This window comes from Vigna unguiculata, chromosome 2 (assembly GCF_037176805.1).
Source record: "Vigna unguiculata cultivar grain cowpea cultivar isolate G323 ecotype 2 chromosome 2, ASM3717680v1, whole genome shotgun sequence".
Classification (NCBI taxonomy): Eukaryota; Viridiplantae; Streptophyta; class Magnoliopsida; order Fabales; family Fabaceae; genus Vigna; species Vigna unguiculata.
The window spans coordinates 35,138,667-35,164,624 of NC_140793.1; the positions used below are offsets into that span (position 1 = coordinate 35,138,667).

General features: G+C 29.5%; 2 protein-coding genes across 5 annotated transcripts; both read left to right on the forward strand.

The window, feature by feature from the left end:
• Positions 1-2,325: 2,325 nt before the first annotated feature.
• On the forward strand, positions 2,326-3,311 carry LOC114174151 (chlorophyll a-b binding protein, chloroplastic-like). The gene has a single exon (XM_028058927.2). The coding sequence runs from the start codon at positions 2,406-2,408 to the stop codon at positions 3,198-3,200; it is 795 nt and encodes a 264-aa protein (XP_027914728.2). The 5' UTR covers positions 2,326-2,405; the 3' UTR covers positions 3,201-3,311.
• Positions 3,312-8,649: 5,338 nt separating this feature from the next.
• LOC114173955 (PAS domain-containing protein tyrosine kinase family protein) lies at positions 8,650-15,205 on the forward strand. 4 transcript variants are annotated; one of them, XM_028058659.2, is made up of 17 exons: positions 9,173-9,315; positions 9,426-10,020; positions 10,261-10,672; positions 10,779-10,877; positions 10,970-11,074; positions 11,553-11,826; positions 11,931-12,116; positions 12,543-12,583; positions 12,662-12,730; positions 12,821-12,921; positions 13,158-13,236; positions 13,340-13,438; positions 13,512-13,580; positions 13,727-13,776; positions 14,163-14,244; positions 14,506-14,600; positions 14,689-15,205. In XM_028058659.2, the coding sequence occupies exons 2-17, from the start codon at positions 9,959-9,961 to the stop codon at positions 14,789-14,791; spliced, it is 1,926 nt and encodes a 641-aa protein (XP_027914460.1). In that variant the 5' UTR covers positions 9,173-9,315; positions 9,426-9,958; the 3' UTR covers positions 14,792-15,205. The 4 variants fall into 4 exon arrangements, 3 of the variants coding, with proteins under 3 accessions (XP_027914458.1, XP_027914459.1, XP_027914460.1); XR_003602648.2 differs by lacking the exon at positions 9,426-10,020 and having other exon boundaries at positions 8,650-9,315; positions 13,512-13,645; XM_028058657.2 differs by lacking the exon at positions 9,426-10,020 and having other exon boundaries at positions 8,653-9,315.
• The last annotated feature ends 10,753 nt before the right edge of the window (positions 15,206-25,958 follow it).

The window sequence follows — 25,958 nt, forward strand, 5'->3', positions numbered from 1 at the left end:
ATATAATACTTTTAAACTAAATATATTAAATTTTATTTACATATTAAATAGGTTTTGGGCTAATATTTTAATTGTTTAAATTGTTCATCAAATATTGTAATCTAACAAAATTTAAGATAAATATTTTATTCTATTTTAAATTTTGAAGATCATATAAAAATTTCGAACGATCTAGAATTTCAATTTTGTTTCAAAATTCAAAAACTAAAATTATATTTAAAAAAAACAAAATTCACATTTAACTCTTCAAATTTCTTGTTTCTTAACTTAACCATTTACTTTGAATTTAGAATTCAAAAATAAATCACGTTCTATTTTTATGTTTAGTTGCTATCATTATGTAATAAAAAGTTAAATATACTTTTATTTTATATGCGAAATTAGAACTTTCGTCTCTCTTATATTTGTTTAGTTTTCAAATTTAAAAAGTGAATAAATATAATGTTCATAATTCATCTTTGTTACATTTTATTGACATGTCAGATATTCTTGAAAATGATATTTGAGTCATTTATATCATTTTGACAAATTTTAACTCAAACGTAAATCCGAAATACAATATAAAAATTTAACTTTGTTAATTTAAATTAACTACAACTAGTGGCGAAACTTAGACAAAAAATTTTAAATTCATTATATGTAATTCTAGGAACTTTAGAGATTTGTTTTTCATTGTCTTGAATTTTTGGTCTTATGAAATTTCTCAAGTTAACTAACATAGATACAATTTTTTTTACACCTTTATCACAAACTTTCCTCCTTCAAAATTTTTTTAATTCTTTTACTCTTTATTATAATCTTTTTAATATAAATTTATTAACTCTCTTGTATAAATTCAAAACTTTACAAAATTTACCATAGGCAGGAAAACACAAAATCCCTAAATTTCATAATTAAAGATTATACTAATTTGAAAAAAATTATAAGTAGGGTTCATACCAATTTCATAAAAGAATCTCTAAAATCATAATTACAGTTTATATTAATTTGGAATAAACATCATAAGAAGAATCATAAATCTAACATACATAAATCATTATAAGATATTAAACTTTTGATATGTGAGAGATCATGCATAAATGTATATTTCAATCTTAATCTATGTGTTATCTAATCTCTGTTTCCAATCTATTTCTTTGTATTTTTTTCGCCCTCACACACTTTCATAATAACTTACATGGTAGAAAATTTTTATAACAAAAACAAAACCCTAATATCTTTTATAAATCAATGTTTCCATTACATTTGTTATTTTATTTTTTATTATTATTTTCCATAATATAAACTTAATAATATATAATTATAATTTTTAAAAAATAAATATATATAAAAAAAATCCAAAAATGTATCAAAATTTGAATCAATTTCAGTTTTACGTACAAATTTTGAGACTAAAAATATATTTAATCATTTAATAAATAATAAAGCAAAATGTACCTAAAATATTACTTTTCTAGTTGTATATTACAAGCGTTTTTTTTTTTTTAGTTTTGATCTCTTAATTTGTATGAACACAATTTTTGATTTTTTTTTCTATTTTGTCCTTGTAATTTTTCCAATTAAATTTAACAAAATAAAAAATAGACAAAAAATGAAAAAATTCCGAAAAGAAAACAAAAGATTATTTAAGTTATTTTGATTATTCAACTGCATCTATATTTGAACATTTTTTTATCATGTCATCTTAAGTTAACAAATTAAGTTTGATATTCACTTGTATATTTATTTAAACAATATATTATTTTTAATATTTAATTTATAGTTTATATGGAAATAAGATTAAAAAAAAGCATAATAAATTATATATTTGAGTGAGGAAATTTTTTTTACCTCTTTTGTGAAATTAGTAGAATGGTACACATTTATTTTTAGTGGACAAGTAATTTACACTTTTACTATTTTTTTTTTCTTCAATATTATACGTGTAAGTTACTTGTACACAAATTTTACGCTTTATGGGTTGAAATCAACTAGCAATGGAATCAATGCACCATTGTCCCTCTTCTGTAAAACTCGAAAATTTTACCACCAAAGTGTCCCACATTGTTCATCGATTTACTTATGATCAACATATCCAAAAAAAATCTTACGTGGCAAATTCTGATTTGGTAGACGAAGTATTCCATGATACATTTGTAGATATCTGATCTGTGTTGGTGAGGATAGCAAGACAAAAGCTTAGAAACAAAATAGTGGTAAGAGAAGAAGGAAGTAGTGGATACAAATCATATTCCAAATCCAAGCCAATAGAAATTGAAATATAGATCTCATATGATATTTTAGATAAGAATCCTTTTCGCCGTTAACCTATATATATAATGCTCCTCTAGCCACCACCACAGCAAGCACCACCATTCTTAACCATTCTCTCAACTTTCACTTGCAAAGCTTTTCATTGCTTAACAATGGCTGCTTCAACAATGGCTCTCTCTTCACCGTCATTGGCGGGCCAAGCAATCAAGCTTTCCCCCTCCACCCCTGACCTTTCCGGTGGAAGGATTTCCATGAGGAAAACAGCCTCTAAGTCTGTTTCCTCTGGAAGCCCATGGTACGGCCCGGACCGTGTTAAGTACTTGGGCCCATTCTCTGGTGAGGCACCATCGTACCTCACCGGTGAATTCCCAGGTGACTATGGTTGGGATACTGCTGGGCTCTCCGCTGACCCAGAGACTTTTGCCAAAAACCGTGAACTTGAAGTCATCCACTCCAGATGGGCCATGTTGGGAGCCTTGGGCTGTGTTTTCCCCGAACTCTTGTCCCGTAATGGTGTCAAGTTCGGCGAGGCTGTGTGGTTTAAGGCTGGCTCTCAGATATTCAGTGAGGGTGGGCTTGACTACTTGGGCAATCCAAACCTGGTCCACGCACAGAGCATCCTTGCTATCTGGGCCTCTCAAGTTATCTTAATGGGTGCCGTTGAGGGTTACCGTATTGCCGGTGGGCCTCTCGGTGAGGTGACTGACCCAATTTACCCAGGTGGAAGCTTCGACCCATTGGGCCTTGCTGATGACCCAGAGGCTTTCGCTGAGTTGAAGGTGAAAGAACTGAAAAACGGTAGATTAGCCATGTTCTCCATGTTCGGTTTCTTTGTTCAAGCGATTGTTACCGGAAAGGGACCCCTGGAAAACCTCGCCGACCACCTTGCTGACCCAGTCAACAACAATGCTTGGGCATATGCTACAAACTTTGTCCCTGGAAAGTGAGAAAAAATAAATTAAATTAAATTAAAACAGTGAGAAACTACCACTGGAGTGTGACTTTCAAGTTTTTATGCAATGAAATATATATTGGATGCAAAAAATATGTCTTTTTTATATGTTTCGATCATTTCTGAATTTTGTATCCATTGTGTTTGTGCACATCATTCACCAAGCTAATTAATAATCACCAAATGCATACTAATCGTTGAAGCGTCTCCACAACATTTACCAAATTAATAACAACATGGGACACGAATATATAAGAAAGCATTCAAGTACTTCACAGGCCTAGTATCTTGTTATTTGTATAGTTTGGTAGGAAAAAGGAAATAGTCCGAAGTTCAATTTTAATTGAGAAAAAACCTTGCGAAAGACTCTAAACTTCTCCTTTTGTGCTCTCAGCTTTAGGGCTTGCAAAGACAAGCTATCTTTAATTGTTCCTTAATTTTATTTTTGTATTATAAAATAAAATAAAAAATTCCTCATTTGAATTTGATCCATTGCAACATTCATTTAAGTGTAATCATAACATTTTAAAAACAAACATATCATATGTTTATAAATTTTCTATAATTAAAGAATCAAAATTGAAAAACGCTACATCTGCATACAAGAACAATTAAAATTAACAAAAAAAAAATTATACGGCTAATTAACAACTGTTAGAAGAGAAAAGCATAGAACACCAGCAAATCAAAACTATTAATAATTTAAAATAAAGAAATATCTAGAATTATTATGAAATTTAGAATGTTTTTTATTAGTAAAATGTTTCACAGTAAAGTTTTAGTCAGAGAAACTATTAGTAAAATAGTCTACGTTCATTAACACTCTAATTACCTTATTTTGACTTTTTTTCAAACAAGAATACTTTAGTTTTTTTTTTTACTTCTCACATCTTCATCTAACAAGTGGTTGAAGAAGTGGTTGAATCCCAGCCTCTTATTTCTAGGACTGAAATGAGAGTTGATTAAGAAAGATAATTTCTTAATCTTTTACGTGTATGTGTTCGTATTTTGTACTTTTTATAAAAATTTAAAATAAGTTTAATAAAATATATATAATTAATTTTAAAATAATTATTAAATATAAAATTAGTAAAATAATTATTGAAAAATATTATAGAATTGATATTTCGTTGGCTTCTAATTCATTAGCTTCACTTCGTAACTGTGATATTTTTGTCCATTTTGGCTTCAGTAAAGTAGAAGGTCAAGTGTTATAAGCTCCTAAGGTAAATTATTTTTTAATTATTCAAATATTTTGTAAAATTTATCATGCACCACTAATCTTATTTATTTTTTATTTTTCGTTGTCTAAGATAAATTGTAATTCGAGTTATAGTTTCGTTTATTGTTGTTATCAATGTTTTGTTCAATTTAAAATATGGCTTAGTTGAATATATGAGAAGGAGAGAACTTGTATCTAAGAAATGGGTGGTCGAACTTCGATATAAAGGTGTTTAATTCATCTTTTAATATAAATTTTTATGTTCTTAGTTAAAGGATATGATTTTTATATTGATTGAACTCTTTTTTCATACATTATATAGGTTTCGTGGTTGACATTTTTGCCGTGTGTGACGTTTGATATGAGAGATCTTCTTAAGTGTCGTCGAATGAAAGAAATTTTAAGAAATTGTAAGTTTTAAAGTAGTGTTTATTTGTTTAACAAAGACTTTAGTTAAGTAAGCGATACTTCTATTTTGATTCTTCAAAGTTTTAAATTGAAATAATCTGACTAATTTTCTATTTGTCAATTGTTTTTTAAGTGTTATGTGATACACACTATTTTAAGCTTGATTGAGTGCGAGACACTTGTAATGTGTGATAATTTCGAAATGACTAATGAAATTCTACCATCAATCCATAAAGAGTATCATAAATTTTGGTCTGAAATATCTCCAATTAGTCAACAAAATTTATTTATTTTTTAATATTTTAATATAATTTAAATGAAAAACCATAAGAATTTAGTTTAAATTTTGTGGTTGGAGAAACATATAAAAATTTCCATCGAAAATGACAAAAACCTCACACATCCATGTGCTCTACCATTTATTCGTTGCACCACCACAATTTTTTTTTTCTCTGACGAATTGAATTTACTTTAATCCATGGACACAAACTAATGACATGAACCATAAATAAAGGAGAAAGCAACGTAACAACAACCTAGTCGGACTAAGTAAGAGAAAAGTAACAGTATACGTAACTTGTTAGAGAACCACTACAATTCAATAAAAATAAAATTTAATGATATAAAACCAGCTGCATTGTTATAATTTTACAGTCTAATATGTTATAATTTTATCATAACTAATTATTTAAATTTTAAAAAATAATTATTAAATTAGTAATCTAAAATACAGGGGAAAAAACGATATGTAATAAAAAACAAGTGATGAAATTCAAATTAGTAAATATTAAAATCTAAAAGCTGCTATATCTCAACTTGCAGGTTGTTGGAAAATACGAGTTTTTGTTGTACTAATGGAAGTACGGTTGGCCCACCTTAATTATGATCCTTTAAAGGTGGGGACTTCAACTTCCAACCTTAATTATTTTTTTTTAACTTTTATTAGAGCTCACAGTTAGGGATGGCAACGGGCGGGGCAGGACGGGGACGGGTTTCGCTATCCCATATCCATCTTCGCATAAAAAATTCATCCCCATACCCAAACCCAACGGATATCAGACTTTTTTCCCATCCCCATCCCTACCGGGTAACGGGTATAATCTCGTACCCATACCCGTACCCGTGTTCTAACTACTTCAATATTAATTTTTATAAAAGAAAAAAACTTACAGTAAAGAAAACATAATATTATGAAATATTCAATATTAGGAGGATTTTCTTCGATGCCAAATACCTTAAAATAAATTATAATTGTTTACATTTTATATTAGAATACCAAATAAAATTTCATGTGAACCAAAACATTTGTTAAATTTGCAAACTACAACATTGATGAACTTAGTTGATAAAATTAAAAAATATTTCAAAAAAATATAAAAGGAAAACAAATATTTAAATTAAAATATATTTTAAATGTTTGTTTACTTCAATTTTTTAAATTCTAATGAATATCTTTTTTATACACTAATAAAAGTTATAATATATCACTTGATCAAAATGACACAAAGAATAAATAATAAACATAATAATAAAAGGAAAACAAATATTCAAATTAAAATATATTTTAAATGTTTGTTTACTTCAATTTTTTAAATTATAATGAATCTCTTTTTTATACACTAATAAAAGTTATAATACATCACTTGATCAAAATGACACAAAGAACAAATAATAAACATAATAATAAAATTTTGACATAGATTTTGTATCTTTTGAACTTCAATATATGTTGGATAGTGACAAAAAAATATTCATAGCAATTACATTAAATTTTTATATTGTAGTAAATAAAAGTTATTTATACAATTAAAGTGGAAAAAATTACAGTATGATTAATAGTGAGTTATAAAATAACAAATAATTAGATAGAATATATCGAAATATTATTCTACATGATGAAAATAAACAATAAATAAAAATATTAAAAGACTAACAAATGTGTGTTTTAGAAATAATTTGAGAGACTATCGAAACAAATCGCACAAAGGAAATCAAATGTATAATTAAGGTATGATAAAATGAAAAATACCTTACAGAACTAATTATTAAATTATGTTTGAAGTGGTTAAAATTAAATAGAAATATCATTAGTGACCAAAAAATTTGTCATTAAATTACATATAAATTAGTAATTAAATTGGTCACTAAATCAAGTACAGATTCGATCATTGAATCGGTCACTAATTTAGTCATTGATTCAGACAATAAATCAACTACTACCACCAATGACGAAAAATAGTGACTGATATGGGTTACTGACTAAATCAGTCACCATTTCATGTTTTTCTTGTAGTGAATTATCATATACTATTCCTAAATATCATTATATATATATATATATATATATATATATATATATATATATATATATATATAAAATTTTAACCACTTCAAACAGAATTTAAAGTGAAAAAATTACATTATGATTAATAATGAGTTATAAAATAAAAAATAATTAGATAGAATATATCAAAATATTATTCTACATGATGAAAATAAAAAAAATAAATAAAAATATTAAAAAACTAACAAATGTGTGTTTTAGAAATAATTTGAGAGACTATCGAAAAAAATCACACAAAGGAAATCAAATGTATAATTAAGGTATGATAAGACGAAAAATATCTTAGAGAATTAAGAAAACTTTTCAAATATTAACATATAATTAATGGTTGAAAAATAACGAAAATTATTTTAATGAAACAAAAGAGTTCTTCAAATTAAACAAAAATTAATAATAATAATAAGTAAATTTTTTTTTATATTATCTTAAATTGAGAGTATAAACATTCTCATGTGAAAGAAAAATTTATAATAAATAAAAATATTAAAAAATAATATAAATATTCAAATGTGAGGCATAATTTTTTTTTTAATTAACATACATAATTTTAACATAATTACATAAAGGTTATGATAAGATAAAAAATATATTGGAGATGAGAATGAGTTTCATGACAAATGAAATAATTAAAAGAAATAAAAAATAGAAAAAAAAATATATATATATATAGGGGTTACTTGATTAATTGTGAATATTTTAATAATTTAAACAAGAATGGAGATATGGCGGGGACGGGTATTATGGCGGGTATATGTACATCCCCATATCCATCCCCATACCCAACTGAAAAAGTCGGGGATTCCCCATACCCATACCCGTACCCAGTCAATGCGGGGATTCCCCGTCAAAACGGGGACGGGTTCGGACAATACCCACGGGGATGGGTTTATTTGCCATCTCTACTCACAGTCAACCATTAATCAGATGAATGTTAATAAACATTTTTTAAAATACCAATTAAAGTAACAGTAACTATAATTGTAATAAAAATATTTTTTTTTTCTATTTATATGACTATTTGTGTTCCTAGTTTGTACCTCATAAATGATAGGCTTTTCATCAAACAACGCGTTTGAAGTGGTTGACCTCGTGTTGCCATAAAATTGGATTTTGTTACGCATACCCTACACAATCACCTTGTTGTGTAGTGGGGAAGTTTTAATATACTAAAATAATTGAATATGTGACTATTCATTTGAGTGGAAGCAACATAAAATAATACCCTCCCACTTGCCTCCGATCCTTATCTCTCTCCGTCTGTTTCTATTTGATTTTTTCACAACATGCATTTATTAGTACAACAATAACACAAAGTTATTTTGAGTAAATAATGCACTATTATAAACTGTTATTTATAGGTGTGTGTGAATTTGATTTATATAATTAAAAAAATAATATTCTCCAACAGAAGAAAAATGCAATTAAATTTATTTAAAATTGGTCACCCTTGGAAGGGACCCTTTCAGGTAACATAAACAAAATAGCAAAAAATAGCAAAAACCAAGTAGCAACAGGGTTTATAAGTTTCCGGTGAGCAAATCGTTGCTGGTGTGAGTGTTGTCCAAACACAAAAAACGCAGCGTTCTGTTGTAGAAACGCGATTGGTGGTATCTTCCGGCGATCCTATCGGTGTGCGCACTGGATAGCTTCCGTGGCCGGCCACCGACACGTGGCGAAGAGCCTTTAGGCCCAAGGCTCGCATTGGACAGAGACGCAGTCGCAATTAAAACCAATAAAATAAATGAATAAACAAATGGTTTGTGCAGAAGCCAAGCGAGGAACCGGCGAATAAACAAACTAACTGTTATGTATGCGCATTGCGCACCTCACAACCAGAGTTCTGTCCAATTCAATGAACGGCGGCGAGGAGAGAGAGACAACAGCGTTCCGAGCTCTGGCGGATCGGTGCCGGAGCCTCGAGGAGAAGCAGGCCAAGCTGAGGGAGGAATTCGATGAGCTACTGCAAAAGAAGCTCACAGTCAGGCACGATAAGGATAACGAGGTCATTGCTGATTCAACAACCTTCGGTTTTCTCTCCCGTTACTTCTTCTCCGGAAGTCCGTACGCAACCGTGCTGAAATGTATGGGCCACGCTGTTCACGTCGTCAGAGTTCCCTCCGCTGAGATCGTATACTGGTATAATAATAAATCGTAGAGGCTACATTTTTTTATTTGAATCGTTTCTTCTTTCTGGTAATTTTTACTCTCTGAGACTATTCACGGTGTTGTAATTTTTAATGGAACAGTTGAACGCTGTAGAGATGGATAGTGAATAGGATGTGTGAGAAACTAGTTTCGAGTTTGGTTAGACATCCGCACGATGTCGTTTAGAGTGCTATATTGGGAATTGAATGAGTTATTTCGGTTGAAAGTTTATTTGGTAAAACATGTTTTGAATGATTCGATAGGGGAGTGTTCCAATTCGGCAAGTCCGCAACATAGCAAATAAGAAAGGTTCGTGGGGATCACTGCACTGGATCAGTTTGCAGGATATTTTGAACATTTTAAACTGAGGATGGTGGGGGAAGCCTTGGGAATTGGAATTAGAAGTCCCTGTGTGCAAGTCTTCCTTATAAAAAAGGACAGAGTGTTCGACATTTTAGTTCTGTGTTGAAATTGGCCATTCTACTGGGAGTCACATTGAAGTTACTAAGGAAAAGAGACATCGTGTTGCATTTTCTTCAGTAGTTAGTGGTTTGCTTTGCTTAACAAGTGTTAATCGTGTTTAGCAATTGTGGATCACTCTAGCACCCTGTGTCGTGAAGTCATATCCGTAAATATGGATCTGTATTTGGGGGAAAGTGATAAGAAGCTGATTTTTCACAAAGCTAATTGGATCCGGTATGTAATTAAAATCACGAAAACCTTTAGTGTAAAAGATATTAAATCTAAAAAGATTAATGGTTAGAAATTGGCTTTTGAACCGTCATAACACTTGTATGTGCTCTCTTATTCGCTGATAATCAGGTCGAATTTCAGTCAAGATTTCACTTTTTTTTTTCAAATTTCGAAAAAGTTACCTCTGCAAATATTCCTTTTGTTTCTCAGATTGCTTTTGAGCCAAACCTATTTCCATTTCAGGAATCACACCGCCGAAACTCTGTATGGATGGAAAGACTACGAAATCATTGGCCAAAGAGTAACTAAAGTCCTAATTGCTGAGGAAAATTATGTATCTCTACAAAACATTCTGGAAAGGGTGGTTTCCGGAGTTCCATGGTCTGGGAAGTTTCCTTTCAAAAAGAAATCTGGTGAAGTAGTTATGGCATTGGTAACAAAAACTCCTCTTTATGAGGGTGGTGAGCTTGTTGGTGTTATAACTGTTTCAAGTGATGCGGCTATATTAAAATCTACAAATTCAGAAAATCAAACATACAAGTCTGCTAGCAATGGCCAACCTGGAGTACGGAGGTTAAACTTTAAAAGAATTCAGTGGCCACCACGACCAACCATTGCACCAATGCCACAGATTGCTTCATCTGTTTCTAATCTGGTTCTCATTAGTGTGATATTTTTTATAATTTTATTCTTTTTTATTTTGGTTTATTTTTATCATTTGCTAAATTGGATTATAGAACCCTATTTTTTATATCTACCAGGCATCAAAGCTTCTCCCACTGCTGCATAGTTCCGATGACACAGTTTCCAAGAATACTTCAACAGATGGTGATGAAAAGATGGAGAAGCGTGGCATATATGTATGTTTTTGTTCATCTCGAGGATGTAGTATCTGAGTAGGTGTTAACTATTATAACGTTTTAAGTTTTCGTCCCTTAAATTCGAATTTCAGGAAACAAAACCTTATTCCAGACATTTCCGTAAAGAAAACACAATTGTCACGGAGGCCTCTGAGGAGAATGAGTCGACTGCAGAATTTGGCCAACCTTCTAAAATTGTAAATAAAATCTTTTACTTTCCCTTTTATTAGTTACTCTAATTGCCTAATTTATATTGATAAAGTGATACTTCATCTAAAATCATAAATTTAGAGGCTGAACCTTTGTAGGGCACTATGAAGCTTAGATCCCAAATTAATGCCATTTAAGTATATGCTAACAGAAACTGAGCATATACTGCAGGCCCATATGAATCTGTAAACTCTGCATTGGTTTGATCTATTTAGTACATAATATTTGTTTAAAATTTTGTGTCTGTGAACCTTTGTGGGGTACTTATGGAACGTGGATACCAAACTAATGCAGTTCTCCAGCAGAATCCAAGTATATGCCGGAGGTCCACTTGACATTGTGAATGCTGCATTGGTTTGACCTGTAGTATATAATATCTGTTTAAAAATTGTGTGATGTGAAACTTCTGTGTAACATTTTATCCATTTTAGATACGTGATCCTCTCTATAATTAAATCACTTCAGGCAGCCAAGCTTCAAACTGGGGTACGTGCAAAATATGGGAAGGATAATGGAAAAATAAGAAATAATTGTGCAGATGATAATTCAGGAAGCAATAGAATGAATTATGAAAATGATTCATCTGGAGGTTTAGTTCCATTAAATGGATACCAGGATGTTGTTAATGGAGCAGATAAAGAACAAAATCTTCAGAAATGTAGTTCTTCACTTGCACTGAAGAGAGCAGATACAACAGCGTGTGCATCTAGAGCTTCTACTGTTTCCAAAGATTATTCTGGTAAGCCTTTCTCTGGGGAGTGGTGTGAATTTTTTGATTCTCCCATTCCCCATATCCATTGTTATGATTACATTGTCTATTTGATCACAAGAAATTGGAACCAGAGGCTACGACTATGGTGACAGGAGATGAAGTACAAAAGCAGCAAGAAGGGTCGCAACTGCCAAGTTCGAGGGAGAGTACAGGCAGCCATGAAAGTTTGTCGGGCAAAGGGGATTATGAGTCAAACTCTGTTTCAGAGTGTGAAATCCATTGGGAAGACCTTCAATTAAGAGAAGAGATTGGACAAGGTAATGAATTCTATTATTATGCATTTTATAGTTCCTCTGTGTTGAGGAGTTTAAATGCTAGAATGTTTTTATTTGTAAATAGCGGCGTAAGTTTAGAAAACGAAGTATATGGAGCAGTCTCAAAATAATATCAATATCATTTTCCCCTCTTAAATCTAAGTGGCCTATGATCCTTTATGCCACAAATAAATTCAATCTTTTTGAAGGAAACTTCAGTGTCTAGTGGTGATGAATTGTCATAAAGAAGTAACCAAGAATATTTGCTCAAACATCTCAAGGTAGAACGAGAAATTTCTAATGGATATCTTTTCAAATAATTAGGTTGATCTACCTGCATCTTTCTTTTCGTAGAACATAAAATGTTTCTGAATATTCCTTTTTCAACTAATGATTGCTGACATAGTTATGTTCTACTGAATCTTGTAGGTTCTTATGCAACTGTTTATCATGGAATTTGGAATGGATCGGTATAAAATTACTACATTCTTCTATGTTACTAATAGTATTGACTGGCCATCTGCTCTAAAACTTATTTTCTCTTTCAGGATGTTGCAGTCAAGGTTTATTTTGGGAACGGATACACAGAGGAGACTTTACAAGATTACAGAAAAGAGGTCTCTCTCTCTCTCTCTCTCTCTCTCTCTCTCTGTGTCTTGCTTTAAATAGAAAGCAACTGATACATGAATCCTTTGTGTATACTTCAGATTGATATAATGAAGAGATTGAGACACCCTAATGTATTACTTTTCATGGGAGCAGTATATTCACAGGAAAGGCTTGCCATTGTTACAGAGTTATTACCTAGGTAAGATTTTCGACATCATCATCTTTGAGCTTATTAAAGGAGTTGCACTGTGGTAGAAGCACATAAAATATCATGTTTGAGGTATCGATTATATTTTTGTTACTTAGGTAATAGAGCTGGGTATTAGTAGTGAATATGAATATCTCACGCACGGTGCACAACAAAATCCCCATTTACATTTTTTTTGTATGTAAATTATAGGAATCATCTTAAATTGATTTTATTTTGCACGTTAGGGGAAGCCTTTTCAAAAATCTACATAGGAACAAACAGACATTAGACATCAGAAGACGTCTAAGGATGGCTCTTGATGTAGTGCGTGTCCTCTCCCACTTCACATACAAATGTTGAGAGCAAGCTGGTGGCTTGTTGAACCTTCATTTTATAATGTTCTAAATCACATTGTTGTCCATTTCAGGCTAGAGGAATGAATTATCTTCATCACAGAAATCCACCAATTGTGCATCGAGATCTGAAGTCTTCCAACCTGCTTGTAGATAAAAACTGGACTGTAAAGGTGATCAATGCTTCAAAATGCATTTGACGGGCCTAGGATGGTTCAATATAATGAGTTTTGTTTTTTTCCTTAGGTTGGAGATTTTGGCCTGTCTAGGTTGAAGGATGCAACTTTATTGAATACAAAATCTGGGAGAGGCACCGTAATGACGTCACTCGCTTTTTTCATTTTTAAATATGAAACTTCTGACCTGAACAGCTGGCAACTGTAAAATCTTTAGTTTGTTTTTAGTGAATGAAGTTTTATTTCTGTATCTTGCTAACAATCATATTTGTTGTTAAAATGCAGCCTCAATGGATGGCCCCTGAAGTCCTTAGAAACGAACCTTCAAATGAGAAGTAATTCCTTGGAACTGTGACTCAACCGATTGTGTTCATCCTGGAATTTTCTGGAAACTTTGAAAATGGAGACGATATTCTGAACAATGAATTTTTTCAAAAAGTTTTCCAAATTGTCATTTTCCCTAATTATTTGCTAACTTGCCCTAATGATCTTGAGGAATTGTTATATCAGCTTTAAATGTCCAGTGTTTAAAATCTTTGATTAGAAACTTCTATATAGCTGCAGTTTGAGTTTTTTCCATCACTGTCCCACCTTCTCCAGTTTCCAAAAATATCGCTAGTTTGGAAGTTATTCTGTACTTGCAAATAGTGCCTAGATCCTATTGAATTGGTAATGCAGTTGATGCTTCTGAAGTAATGAATTTCTTTCATTTTCTAAACAGGTCTGATGTATTCAGTTTCGGTGTCATCCTCTGGGAACTAATGACTCAATCTATTCCGTGGAAAAATTTGAATTCCTTACAGGTTTCTCTCTCCTAGAAACACATGTAATTTCAACATAAATTCGTCTGTACAACTAATAGTGCTGTTAACTAACACATCTCCTCACATCACTTTGATTGACCAATTTTCTTAAGAATTTTAATTAAAGTTACATACTTAGATGGTTAAGTAAATATGTTTAACAATTGATTAATTAACAAGTGTAAGCATCATTATTCATCTTAAACGCCGAGAAATCTGAACACTGGGATTTTTTTATGACCATTGTATTTTACTTTAAAGGTTGTTGGAGTCGTAGGCTTTATAGACAGACGACTGGACCTTCCGGAAGACCTTGATCCCCATGTTGCGTCAATCATCCATGATTGCTGGCGAAGGTGCTTCTACAAACACACTTCAGTTTTAATATGATACAGATTTCCTTCTTCGTTCTAACTCAGTTTTACTTGTGTTAAATCGGAGCAGTGATCCAGATCGACGCCCATCATTTGAAGAGCTGATCCAGAGAACATTATTCCTTGTCAACAGAGTAACAGCAGTGTCAATTAGGAGAATTGCAGAATCATAAACGTTTTATACGTTTTGGGCTTCGCTTTCTCAAGATGTGTTTGTTAAAAACAGATTATGAGAAGCACAAACAACAAATTCAGTGGCAACTGGCAACCCTTAAAACATTCTTCCTTCCGAATGTAGAAGGAAGAACTCGAGAGAGAGAAACGGAAGAGGTGGGAGTAGGCGATAAAAATGCTTATAATTTTGTTTGAAGTCTTTGTAAATATCGAATTCCGTGTGCAATCTTGGATATAAGGTTCAAAAATATTTTATTTTGATCACTGGAGGTGAAGCTGATCCATGACGTGCTCCTTCTGGGATCGGTTACTGAAATAGTGAATAGCAGAATAATTTCCATTTTTTGGACGAGCATTCAAAATTGAATCCTTCTGGGTTGCTGGATTTGACTCCAGATCCTTTGTGTAACTTATATCCACAGCTTCAGGAATTCATTTCAATAATAATGAGATAAAAAAATTAAATACTACTATTTTTTCAAAATTTTAAAGATAATAAATTTATAAAACTTCTTTCTTACATGATATTTTTAACTCAGACTCTCTTCGATTAAGCCTCAAATAAGCTGATTTGCAACTATGCATTTAAGATGTCATAGGTGTTTCTTTGTAGAGAAATGTCTTGATTTGATAAGATAGATTTACAAAATTAGATAAAAATTTCATCTCTTCTTTATATAGTATATTTTAATGAATGTAACTCTATTTTACAAATTTATCCTTATCCGAAATATACCACTGCATTTTATTTTATAAGTTATTATACATTATTATTATTATTATTATTTATTAATTATTATTTATTTATTAATATTATTTATATATATAATTTTTATTTTTATTATTTTATTATTTTATTATATAATAAAATAATAATATATACTTATATTTATATATATATATATATATATATTTATATATATATATATATATATAATAATAAAAATAATTATAATTATTATTAATAATATATGTATATAATAATTAAAATTTAATATTTTTTATTTATTTCAAAATTATTTAATTTTATTTTTATTAAAAGAAAAGTTTGGTCATTTTTAAATTTTATTTATTATAATTTTTTTTAATCTATCACAATACTCAAATCATTCACTAATTTTCATAAAATTTATCTCCAAATTCACTCAAGTTACTCTTTAAATTCACTCAAAGAAACACACATAGTCATCTACACAAATTCATCTTCAAACCATCCATTAAATCCATCTTCTCAAGCGAACATAGCCTTAGTTTTAATTTCATGCTTAGATTTTTCATGTTAAAACTCTGTTATTTTATCATTCTATTGATAAACAATTCTTTCTATCTTGTATAATTTTATTTCTTTAATGATCCTAAGTTATTATATAAGTGGAAGAGGAAGTACAAAAGACTAAGACTCTGTTTTTCTAAGCTGATTACTCATATTAGCTGATTTGCAACGATACATTTAAGATATCATAGGTATTCGTTTGAAGAGAAATGCCTTGATTTGATAAGATAGATTTACAAAATCAGATAAAAATTTCATCTCTTCTTTATATAGTATATTTGAATGAATGCAACTCTATTTTACAAATTTATCCTCATCCGAGATATACCACTGCATTTTATAAGTTATTGTACATTATTATTATTTATTTATTTATTAATATTATTTTATTATATATATATATATATAATAAAATAATAATATATACTTATATGTATAATAATAATAGTTATTATTAACTAGCGAAAACACATGTGTTTTCGCGTCTGTGTGCTCGCTTTTTTTAATGTATCTATATGTATAATATTAAGAATAATCAATGACAATTTATGATGTATGATGGGTACACGTAACTTGGTTGAAAAAGATAGGAGTAAATTACTAATTCGTAAGATTGTGTATCAACTAATATTTAATACATTTGATCAAGATTTGGAGTTATTGAGCTATATGTGAATGTGATGGAGTAAATGGTAGCTGTCGGTGTCTATAAATATACATTTGTTAAGAAACTGAAATACATATTTACTACATACATGATGTAGAAAAAAATTAGTAAATGAAAGTATCATAGATTTACATCCTTAAACATTTCTTTAGAAATCATAGGAGCGCAAAAAAAAAATCTTTTTCATTCATCTATAACAATATATAAAGAATAGACACAATCAATCAACAATTAACGTTATTTTAATACAGTAGAAAATGTATTTTTTATTTCTTCTTGTAAATATTTTATAATTACTTGTTGATTAACCTTTAAATGCATTAGAGATTTCCTTCCTTCATACTTATTGTACTTACATTGTCATGTGCTTCCTGAAAAAAAAAATGGCATATGCTTCTTCATCTCTTTGATTTGATTATCTAGTTGTTGTCTATTAAATGAAATTTTCAAAATGGTTTATAAATTTATTTAGATCTTTACCCTTAATATTTTGCCACTGTAGAAGAGATTTGTAGTTATTTTAGACAAAATTTAACATCTACATTGGGATAGATTAATATCTCTCTCTCGTAGTAGTAGACTTGATTAATTTTATTATAGCATGAAATTATGTGTACCCTCATATAAAAATGTATCCTTAAAAGAAATTATTAAGATAAATCAAGATTGTAAGAAGTTCAATTTGGACCTTTTAAAATAAAACGAAAAGTAATGAGAGGCTAAAAAATAATCAAGGAATTAAAAAAAAAAAAAATAAAAGATAAGAAAAGGAATCATTAGTTGTTCTGTAAAAAAAATATTGATAACAGTGACTTGACCAATATAATAACGATAGGTCTAATGAATATCTTTAATATATTCCTTTAGTTGTACGTTATTTTTGTTATTTCTTTGTTATGTTTTTTTGTTTCTTCTATTTTCTCTTTATATTTAAGAATATATTATTCTTATAAAATTATTTTATCTTTTAGGAATAAACAAAATTAATCTAACTAAACTTAACTATAATTATTTGTATTATATTAAAGTAAAAAAAAAACTATTTTTAATAAAAATTAAATATTATAGTAAAAACATTAATATAAATTAAACCATATTTAGGTTTTTACCAATTTCGGAACTCTATGTTCTCCACTTTGACAAAATAGTTGTTTGTGTGAAAGGTGAATAAAAACAAATTCAAGCTTGTCCTTTGGATTTTTTTTTTATTGAAAGTATACAGTTTGTTTATGTTATTGTTTATACACTTGCTATATTTAATTTGGGAAAAAACATTGTGTTTCAATTGTTTAAGAGGGACCTTACGATTGTGGTGTTGGTGCTGAAAAAACTTTTGGATATGACATTGTTTGCGCACATTACAAAACTCTCATTTTGCTCTATATTAATTAATTATGAATGTGTAAAATTTTCCTTTAAATTTTCTCTCTTTTGAAATTGTTTTAAGATTAAGAACAACTAAAGAGTATTTCAGTTCAGTTTGGTTCGATTCAGTTTGCTTTGGTTTGGTTTGGTTCGGTCTGGTTTGGTTCGGTTTAGTGCGGTCCGGTTCAGTGCGATTTGATAAGGTCTGGTCCGGTTTGGTTCGGTTCGGTTCGGTTTGGTTCGATCTGGTCTGGTTCATTTCGGTTCAATGTGGTTCAGTTCGGTTTATTGCGGTTCAATTCAGTTCAGTGTTGTTCGAATCGGTCCAATCCGGTTCAATTTGGTCAGGTTCGGTTCAGTTCAGTTCAATAAAGGATTTTTAATGAATTTTTAAAATAGTTGTTAAATGTAAAATTAGAAAATAAAATATGAACATAAGAGAGTTTTAAAACAACTGTTACAGACAAAAGAGATTTTTAGACTAACGGTTAAAATAAACTATTTATAAAATAATTAGTTTTTAAAATAATAATTAATGGTAAAATTGAAATAACGAAATATGGACACAAAAGAGGATATCCTCTTGATATATTGTTATAGATGAACAAAATTAATCTAACTAAACTTAACTATAATTATATGTATAATATTAAAGAAAAAAAACTATTTTTAATAAAAACTAAATATTATAGTAATAAAAATTAAACCTTATTATTTTACCGTTTATTTTTAAAAAATTGAACTTTTATCGGTTAACTGCTCACTAATTGAATTATGTATTTTATTTTCTCATTTTTCTTCATTAGCCTCTTATATTAAACACCGCGCACACTCCACCTTTTAATTCAATCACCACCATTGAGACATATATCATGAGCTTCTCATCCCCGTCACTACTATATAAGGCCCATGTCGCCTTGCTCTCGTCGTCCCACCTTACCACCTTCACTACAATTCTAACACCTCACATTCCGCCCAAATGATATGTCTTATTTTGAACCTTGACTCTAACTAACATTTTATCCTTCTCTTATATGTCTTTTGCATTCTTCTCATTTTTTCATACTTAATGCTTCACTGCTCTCATCTCACTTTTCTTTTTCATCGTCTTATAATATTTTTCTTAAATATTTAGGCTTTTACAAATTTCGAAACTCTATGTTCTCCACTTTGACAAAATCGTTACTTATGTGAAAGGTGAATACAAACAAATTCAAGCTTGTCCTTTGGATTTTTTTTATTGAAAGTATACAATTTATTTATCTTATTGTTTATACACTTGTTATATTTAATTTGGGAAAAACATTGTGTTTCAATTGTTTAAGAGGGACCTTACGATTGTGGTGTTGGTGCTAAAAAAACTTTTGGGTATGAAATTTTTTGCGCACATTACAAAGCGACTATCATTTTGCTCTATATTAATTAATTATGAATGTGTAAAATTTTGCTTTAAATTTTCTCCTTTTTTTGAAATTGTTTTAAAATTCAGAACAACTAAAGAGTATTTCAGTTCAGTTTGGTTCGATTCAGTTTGCTTTGGTTTGGTTCAGTCTGGTTCGGTCCGGTCTGGTCCGGTTCGGTTTAGTGCGGTCCGATTCAGTGCGGTTTGATTCGATCCAGTCAGTTTGGTTTGGTTTGGTTCGGTCTGGTCTGGTTCATTTTGGTTCAATGTGGTTCGGTTCGGTTTATTACGGTTCAATTCGGTTCAGTGTTGTTCGAATCGGTCCAATCCGGTTCAATTTGGTCAGGTTCGGTTCAGTTCAGTTCAATAAAGGATTTTTAATGAATTTTTAAAATAGTTGTTAAATGTAAAATTAGAAAATAAAACATGAACATAAGAGAGTTTTAAAACAACTGTTACAGACAAAAGAGATTTTTAGACTAACGGTTAAAATAAACTATTTATAAAATAATTAGTTTTTAAAATAATAATTAATGGTAAAATTGAAATAACGAAATATGGACACAAAAGAGGATATCATCTTTATATATTGTTATAGATGAATAAAATTAATCTAACTAAACTGAACTATAATTATTTGTACAATATTAAAGTAAAAAAAAACTATTTTTAATAAAAATTAAATATTAAAGTAATAAAAATTAAACCGTATTATTTTACTGTTCATTTTTAAAAAATTCAACTTCTATCGGTTAACTGCTCATTAATTGAATTATGTATTTTATTTTCTCATTTTTCTTCATTGGCCTCTTATCTTAAACACCACGCACACTCCACCTTTTAATTCAATCACCACCATTGAGACATATATCATGAGCTTCTCATCCCCGTCACTACTATATAAGGCCCATGTCGCCTTACTCTCGTAGTCCCACCTTACCACCTTCACTACAATTTTAACACCTCACATTCCGCCCAAATGATATGTCTTATTTGGAACCTTGACTCTAACTAACATTTTATCCTTCTCTTATATGTCTTTTGCATTCTTCTCATTTTTTCATACTTAATGCTTCACTGCTCCCATCTCACTTTTCTTTTTCATCGTCTTATAATATTTTTCTTAAATATTTAGGCTTTTATCAATTTCAAAATTCTATGTTCTCCACTTTGACAAAATCGTTATTTGTGTGAAAGGTGAATACAAACAAATTCAAGCTTGTGCTTTGGATTTTTTTTTATTGAAAGTATACAGTTTGTTTATCTTATTGTTTATACAATTGCTATATTTAATTTGGGAAAAAACATTGTGTTTCAATTGTTTAAGAGGGACCTTACGATTGTAGTGTTGGTGCTGAAAAAACTTTTGGGTATGACATTTTTTGCGCACATTACAAAGCGACTATCCTTTTGCTCTATATTAATTAATTATGAATGTGTAAAATTTTGCTTTAAATTTTCTCCTTTTTTTGAAATTGTTTTAAAATTCAGAACAACTAAAGAGTACTTCAGTTCAATTTGGTTCGATTCAGGTTGCTTTGGTTTGGTTCGGTCCGGTCTGGTCCGGTTCGGTGTAGTGTGTCCGGTTCAGTGCGGTTTGATTCGGTCCGGTCCGGTCCGGTTTGGTTTTGTTCGTTTCGGTTCGGTATGGTCTGGTTCATTTTGGTTTAATGCGGTTCAGTTCGGTTTATTATGGTTCAATTCGGTTCAGTGTTGTTCGAATCGGTCCGATCCGATTCAGTTTGGTTCAGTTTGGTCCGGTTCGGTTCAGTTCAGTTCAATAAAGGATTTTTAATGAATTTTTAAAATAGTTGTTAAATGTAAAATAAGAAAATAAAATATGAACATAAGAGAGTTTTAAAATAACTGTTGCAGTCAAAAGAGATTTTTAGACTAACGGTTAAAATAAACTATTTATAAAATAATTAGTTTTTAAAATAATAATTAAGGGTAAAATTGGAATAACGAAATATGGACACATAAGAGGATATCCTCTTTATATATTGTTATAGATGAATAAAATTAATCTAACTAAACTTAACTATAATTATATGTACAATATTAAAGTAAAAAAAAAAACTATTTTTAATAAATATTAAATATTAAAGTAATAAAAATTAAACCATATTATTTTACTGTTTATTTTTAAAAAATTGAACTTCTATCGGTTAACTGCTTACTAATTCAATTATGTATTTTATTTTCTCATTTTTCTTCATTAGCCTCTTATCTTAAACACCGCGCACATTCCACCTTTTAATTCAATCACCACCATTGAGACATATATCAAGAGCTTCTCATCCCCGTCACTATTATATAAGGTCATGTCGCCTTGCTCTCGTCGTCCCACCTTACCACCTTCACTACAATTCTAACACCTCACATTCTACCCAAATGATATGTCTTATTTTGAACATTGACTCTAACTAACATTTTATCCTTCTCTTATATGTCTTTTGCATTCTTCTCATTTTTTTCATACTTAATGCTTCACTGCTCCCATTTCACTTTTCTTTTTCATCGTCTTATAATATTTTTCTTAAATATTTAAGCTTTTACCAATTTCAGAACTCTATGTTCTCCACTTTGACAAAATTGTTATTTGGGTGAAAGGTGAATACAAACAAATTCAAGCTTGTCCTTTGGATTTTTTTTTATTGAAAATATACAGTTTGTTTATGTTATTGTTTATACACTTGCTATATTTAATTTGGGAAAAAACATTGTGTTTCAATTGTTTAAGATGGACCTTACGATTGTGGTGTTGGTGCTGAAAAAACTTTTGGGTATATGACATTTTTTGCGCACATTACAAAGCGACTCTCCTTTTGCTCTATATTAATTAATTATGAAAGTGTAAAATTTTCCTTTAAATTTTCTCCTTCTTTTAAGGTGTTTTAAAATCATCACAACTAAAGAGTATTTCAGTTAAGTTTGGTTCAGTTCAGTTTAGTTTGGTTTGGTTTGGTTCGGTCCGGTTCGGTCTGGTCTGGTCCGGTTCGATTCAATGCGGTTTGATTCGGTCTGGTTCGGTTCAATTCAGTGCGATTTTTTTTGGTTCAGTGCGGTTCGATTCAGTTCGGTTTAGTACGGTTCAATGTGGTTCGATTAGGTCCGGTCCAATTCAGTTTGGTTTAGTTCAGTTCAGTTCGGTCTGGTCCGGTTCGATTCAATTCAATTAAATTTGGTTCCGGTTCAGTTTAGTTCAATGAAGGATATATAATGAATTTTTAAAATGGTTGTTAAATGTAAAATTAGAACAAAAATATAAACATAAGAAAGGTTTTTAAAACAAATGTGGCCTACAAAAGAGATTTTAGACTAATGATTAAAAGTAAATTATTTATAAAATAATTAGTTTTTGAAATAATAATTAAGAGTAAAATTAGAATAACGAAATATGAACACAAAAGATGATATTCTCTTTATATATTGTTATATATAATATATGTATATAATAATTAAAATATTACTAAAATTTAATATTTTTATTTATTTAAAAATTATTTTTTTAAAGGGGTAGTTTGGTCATTTTTATATTTTATTTATTATAATTTTTTTTAATATATCACATCAATTACTACCGAAATCACTCACTAATTTTTTTTCAAAATTTATCCCTAAATTTACTAATCTTTCCCTCTAAATTAATTAAAAAAAATACACATATTTATTTATACAATTTTATCTTTACATTCTTTCTTAAATCTATATATTCTCAAGCGACCAAAGCCTAAGCAAACATGCTTAACTAGAATAAAAAAAAGAAAAACAATAGTGGTTCTCACATTTCAATAACAGGTGTAAAAGTGATTGTTACACGAGTATATATTTATTGAAATCTATTTTATAATAATTTATTATAACGGTAGCTATATAATTTTATAATAAAATAAAATTAAAATTAAAATCTATTTTATAATAATTTATGATACAAAATTTTCTATGTAAGTTATCCTTACGATAGGTAACAATTTTATAATAAAATAAAAATTTATTATATTATGTTTTAGTTTTAAATATAAATATCATGATAATTAAATACTATTATCAACATAGTATCTTTAATTTGTTCTTACTATTTTCTTTAAGGAGAGAACAATCGAAAAAGAATTTACCAAAATTTAAATTAAAATATGTAATGTTTTAATTTTACATATAAAATTAAAATTATTTATTAATAAATATTTATATTTATTAAAAAAAATTAGTTATTAAATTTATAATTTATATTTTTAATATTACAATTTATGATATTATATTTATATATTATTTAATTATTATAATTTATCTGCTTTTTTAAAATTTTAATACAGTTTAACTATAGCTAATGTTTTGACTACTTTAATGACGGATTCAATTAAATTTTTGAAAAATATATAATATATAATATGATAAGTGGTTTCTTATTTTAAAGAAATTTTTAAATAAGTCGAAAATATAGTTATGCATACTCCAAAACCACTTCTCTGTGTGATGAAAAAAAATAAAATAAAATAAACATCACCAATACAACCGTAAATTAAAAATAAAAATTAATGAGCGGGACCATTTTAAAGAATCACATAATGTTATCTTTTAAAGTTTTAATATTTCATTTTTTAAATCAATGATGATTGACTCTTTTTTTTCCACATTTGTATAATAAACATCTTCTCAATTTATACTTAAAAAATTGTACTTTATATTCCTTCTTTTTTTTTACAAATGGGGGCCATTTTTGTTAGGAATTCCTTGGTGTGATTTATCTAAGGATGCACTTGCTATTACAGTGAAATACTAGAGTGAAAATTTGTTTAATTTAATAAAAATTAAAAAAATCCACAAATACTAGAGTGAAAATGTAATTGTCAAATTTAAAAATAAATAAACAAGAATTAGAGTGAATAATAAATGATTCACCAAGGAATTATTATCGTTTCTATTTTCTTGTTATACAGTAGGGATGACAATTAGGGTCTGGTCCGCGGGTCCGCAGAAAAAACGCAGGACGGATCAGGATAGTGAGTCCGCAGGTCTGCGCGGGCTCGGCCAGCATAGGCCTGCGACCCGCACGGGCTAGCTCGCGGCCTGCGCGGGTCGGTCCGCAAGCCCGCACAAAATTAAAAAAAAAAAAAAACTTGCACTTGTGTATATTAATTACTTCTTTTATGGACTTTTGCATTAATATTTCAAATTCTTGTATAACTGGAAAAGACAAGTATTATGTAATTTTTAATGTGCTAAAATTTAAAGAATACATTGTGTATGTCATAGTATGAATATGATGAAAATGTTGAATTATCAATTTATCATCTAATTCCCCAAAGTCTTTACTTAATTTTGTGAACTTCTTAATGTTTCCCAATTTTTAAATATTGAAAGTTTTATCATAAAAAATTAAAAAATTAAAAAATTAAAAAAAAAAAGCGAGCCAACGTATATGCGAGACAGGTCAAAGTATGCGGCCTACATAAAATGTGCGGGACAGGACGGGCTGACCCGCAGTATGCGAGCCTTATACAGAGCGAGCCTAAATGAGGTGGACTGACTCGCATTGCCACTCTTACTATACAGTGGGGTTTAGTTATACAAATGGCACTTTTATACTGTGCGTATTTTATTAATAGTAAAATTTACAATGATTATGAGGAAATATTTCTATAAGATTTTAACATCTTTATAAATTAGCTTCTGATTTTTTTATTAGCAAAATTCTGGAAAAAATGATTTTATTATGTGTAATATTTTTATATTTTTTTAGATAAGTATACTATATTATGCCTGTTGAATATAGGTGTCGGTTAGGTTAGATTCGTTGACTGTGTAACCCGATTGGTCCAATTTTGAAGCTTCTCCTCAAAGTGAAAAGGTACAGACAGGGTTCATATCTGCATTTGGTCACCATCATGTTTGACCATTTCAATTCACACTTCTGGACTCCACATTTCCAACCACCACTTTCATCAAACAAAACAAATTCACACAATTTGATAATAAAATATTTCCCATCAATTTCTTCTATTTAAAATTGAATGTGAAATAGTGGAGAAGGAACTAGAAAAATAATATAGTGCATATTTCGAAATACTTTGGATTCAACGTAATATAAAAGTAACAACATTGTGTTTGAACTCATTCTCTTAAAACGTGTAATTTTTACGTTAAACATAAACACAACGAAAATTCAAACTTGCTTAACATAACTTGGTGTGTATATGCTTGGATCACGAACCCTCATTCTCATTCAATTATAATTATTGTTGGAAGTTCCACATATCGATTAGAGATAAGATAATTATTTTATAACATATAAGTGATATGCAAATCTGACCTTACAAGCCGGTTTTGTGGGACTGAATTAGACTTAAAGTCCACTACTAATATGGTATCAGAGTCAGGTTAGAGCCTATCTTAAAAAATTTTCTTAGACATTCTATTTCATCCTTTATCGGGCCGCTAACAGACCACTCATTCATT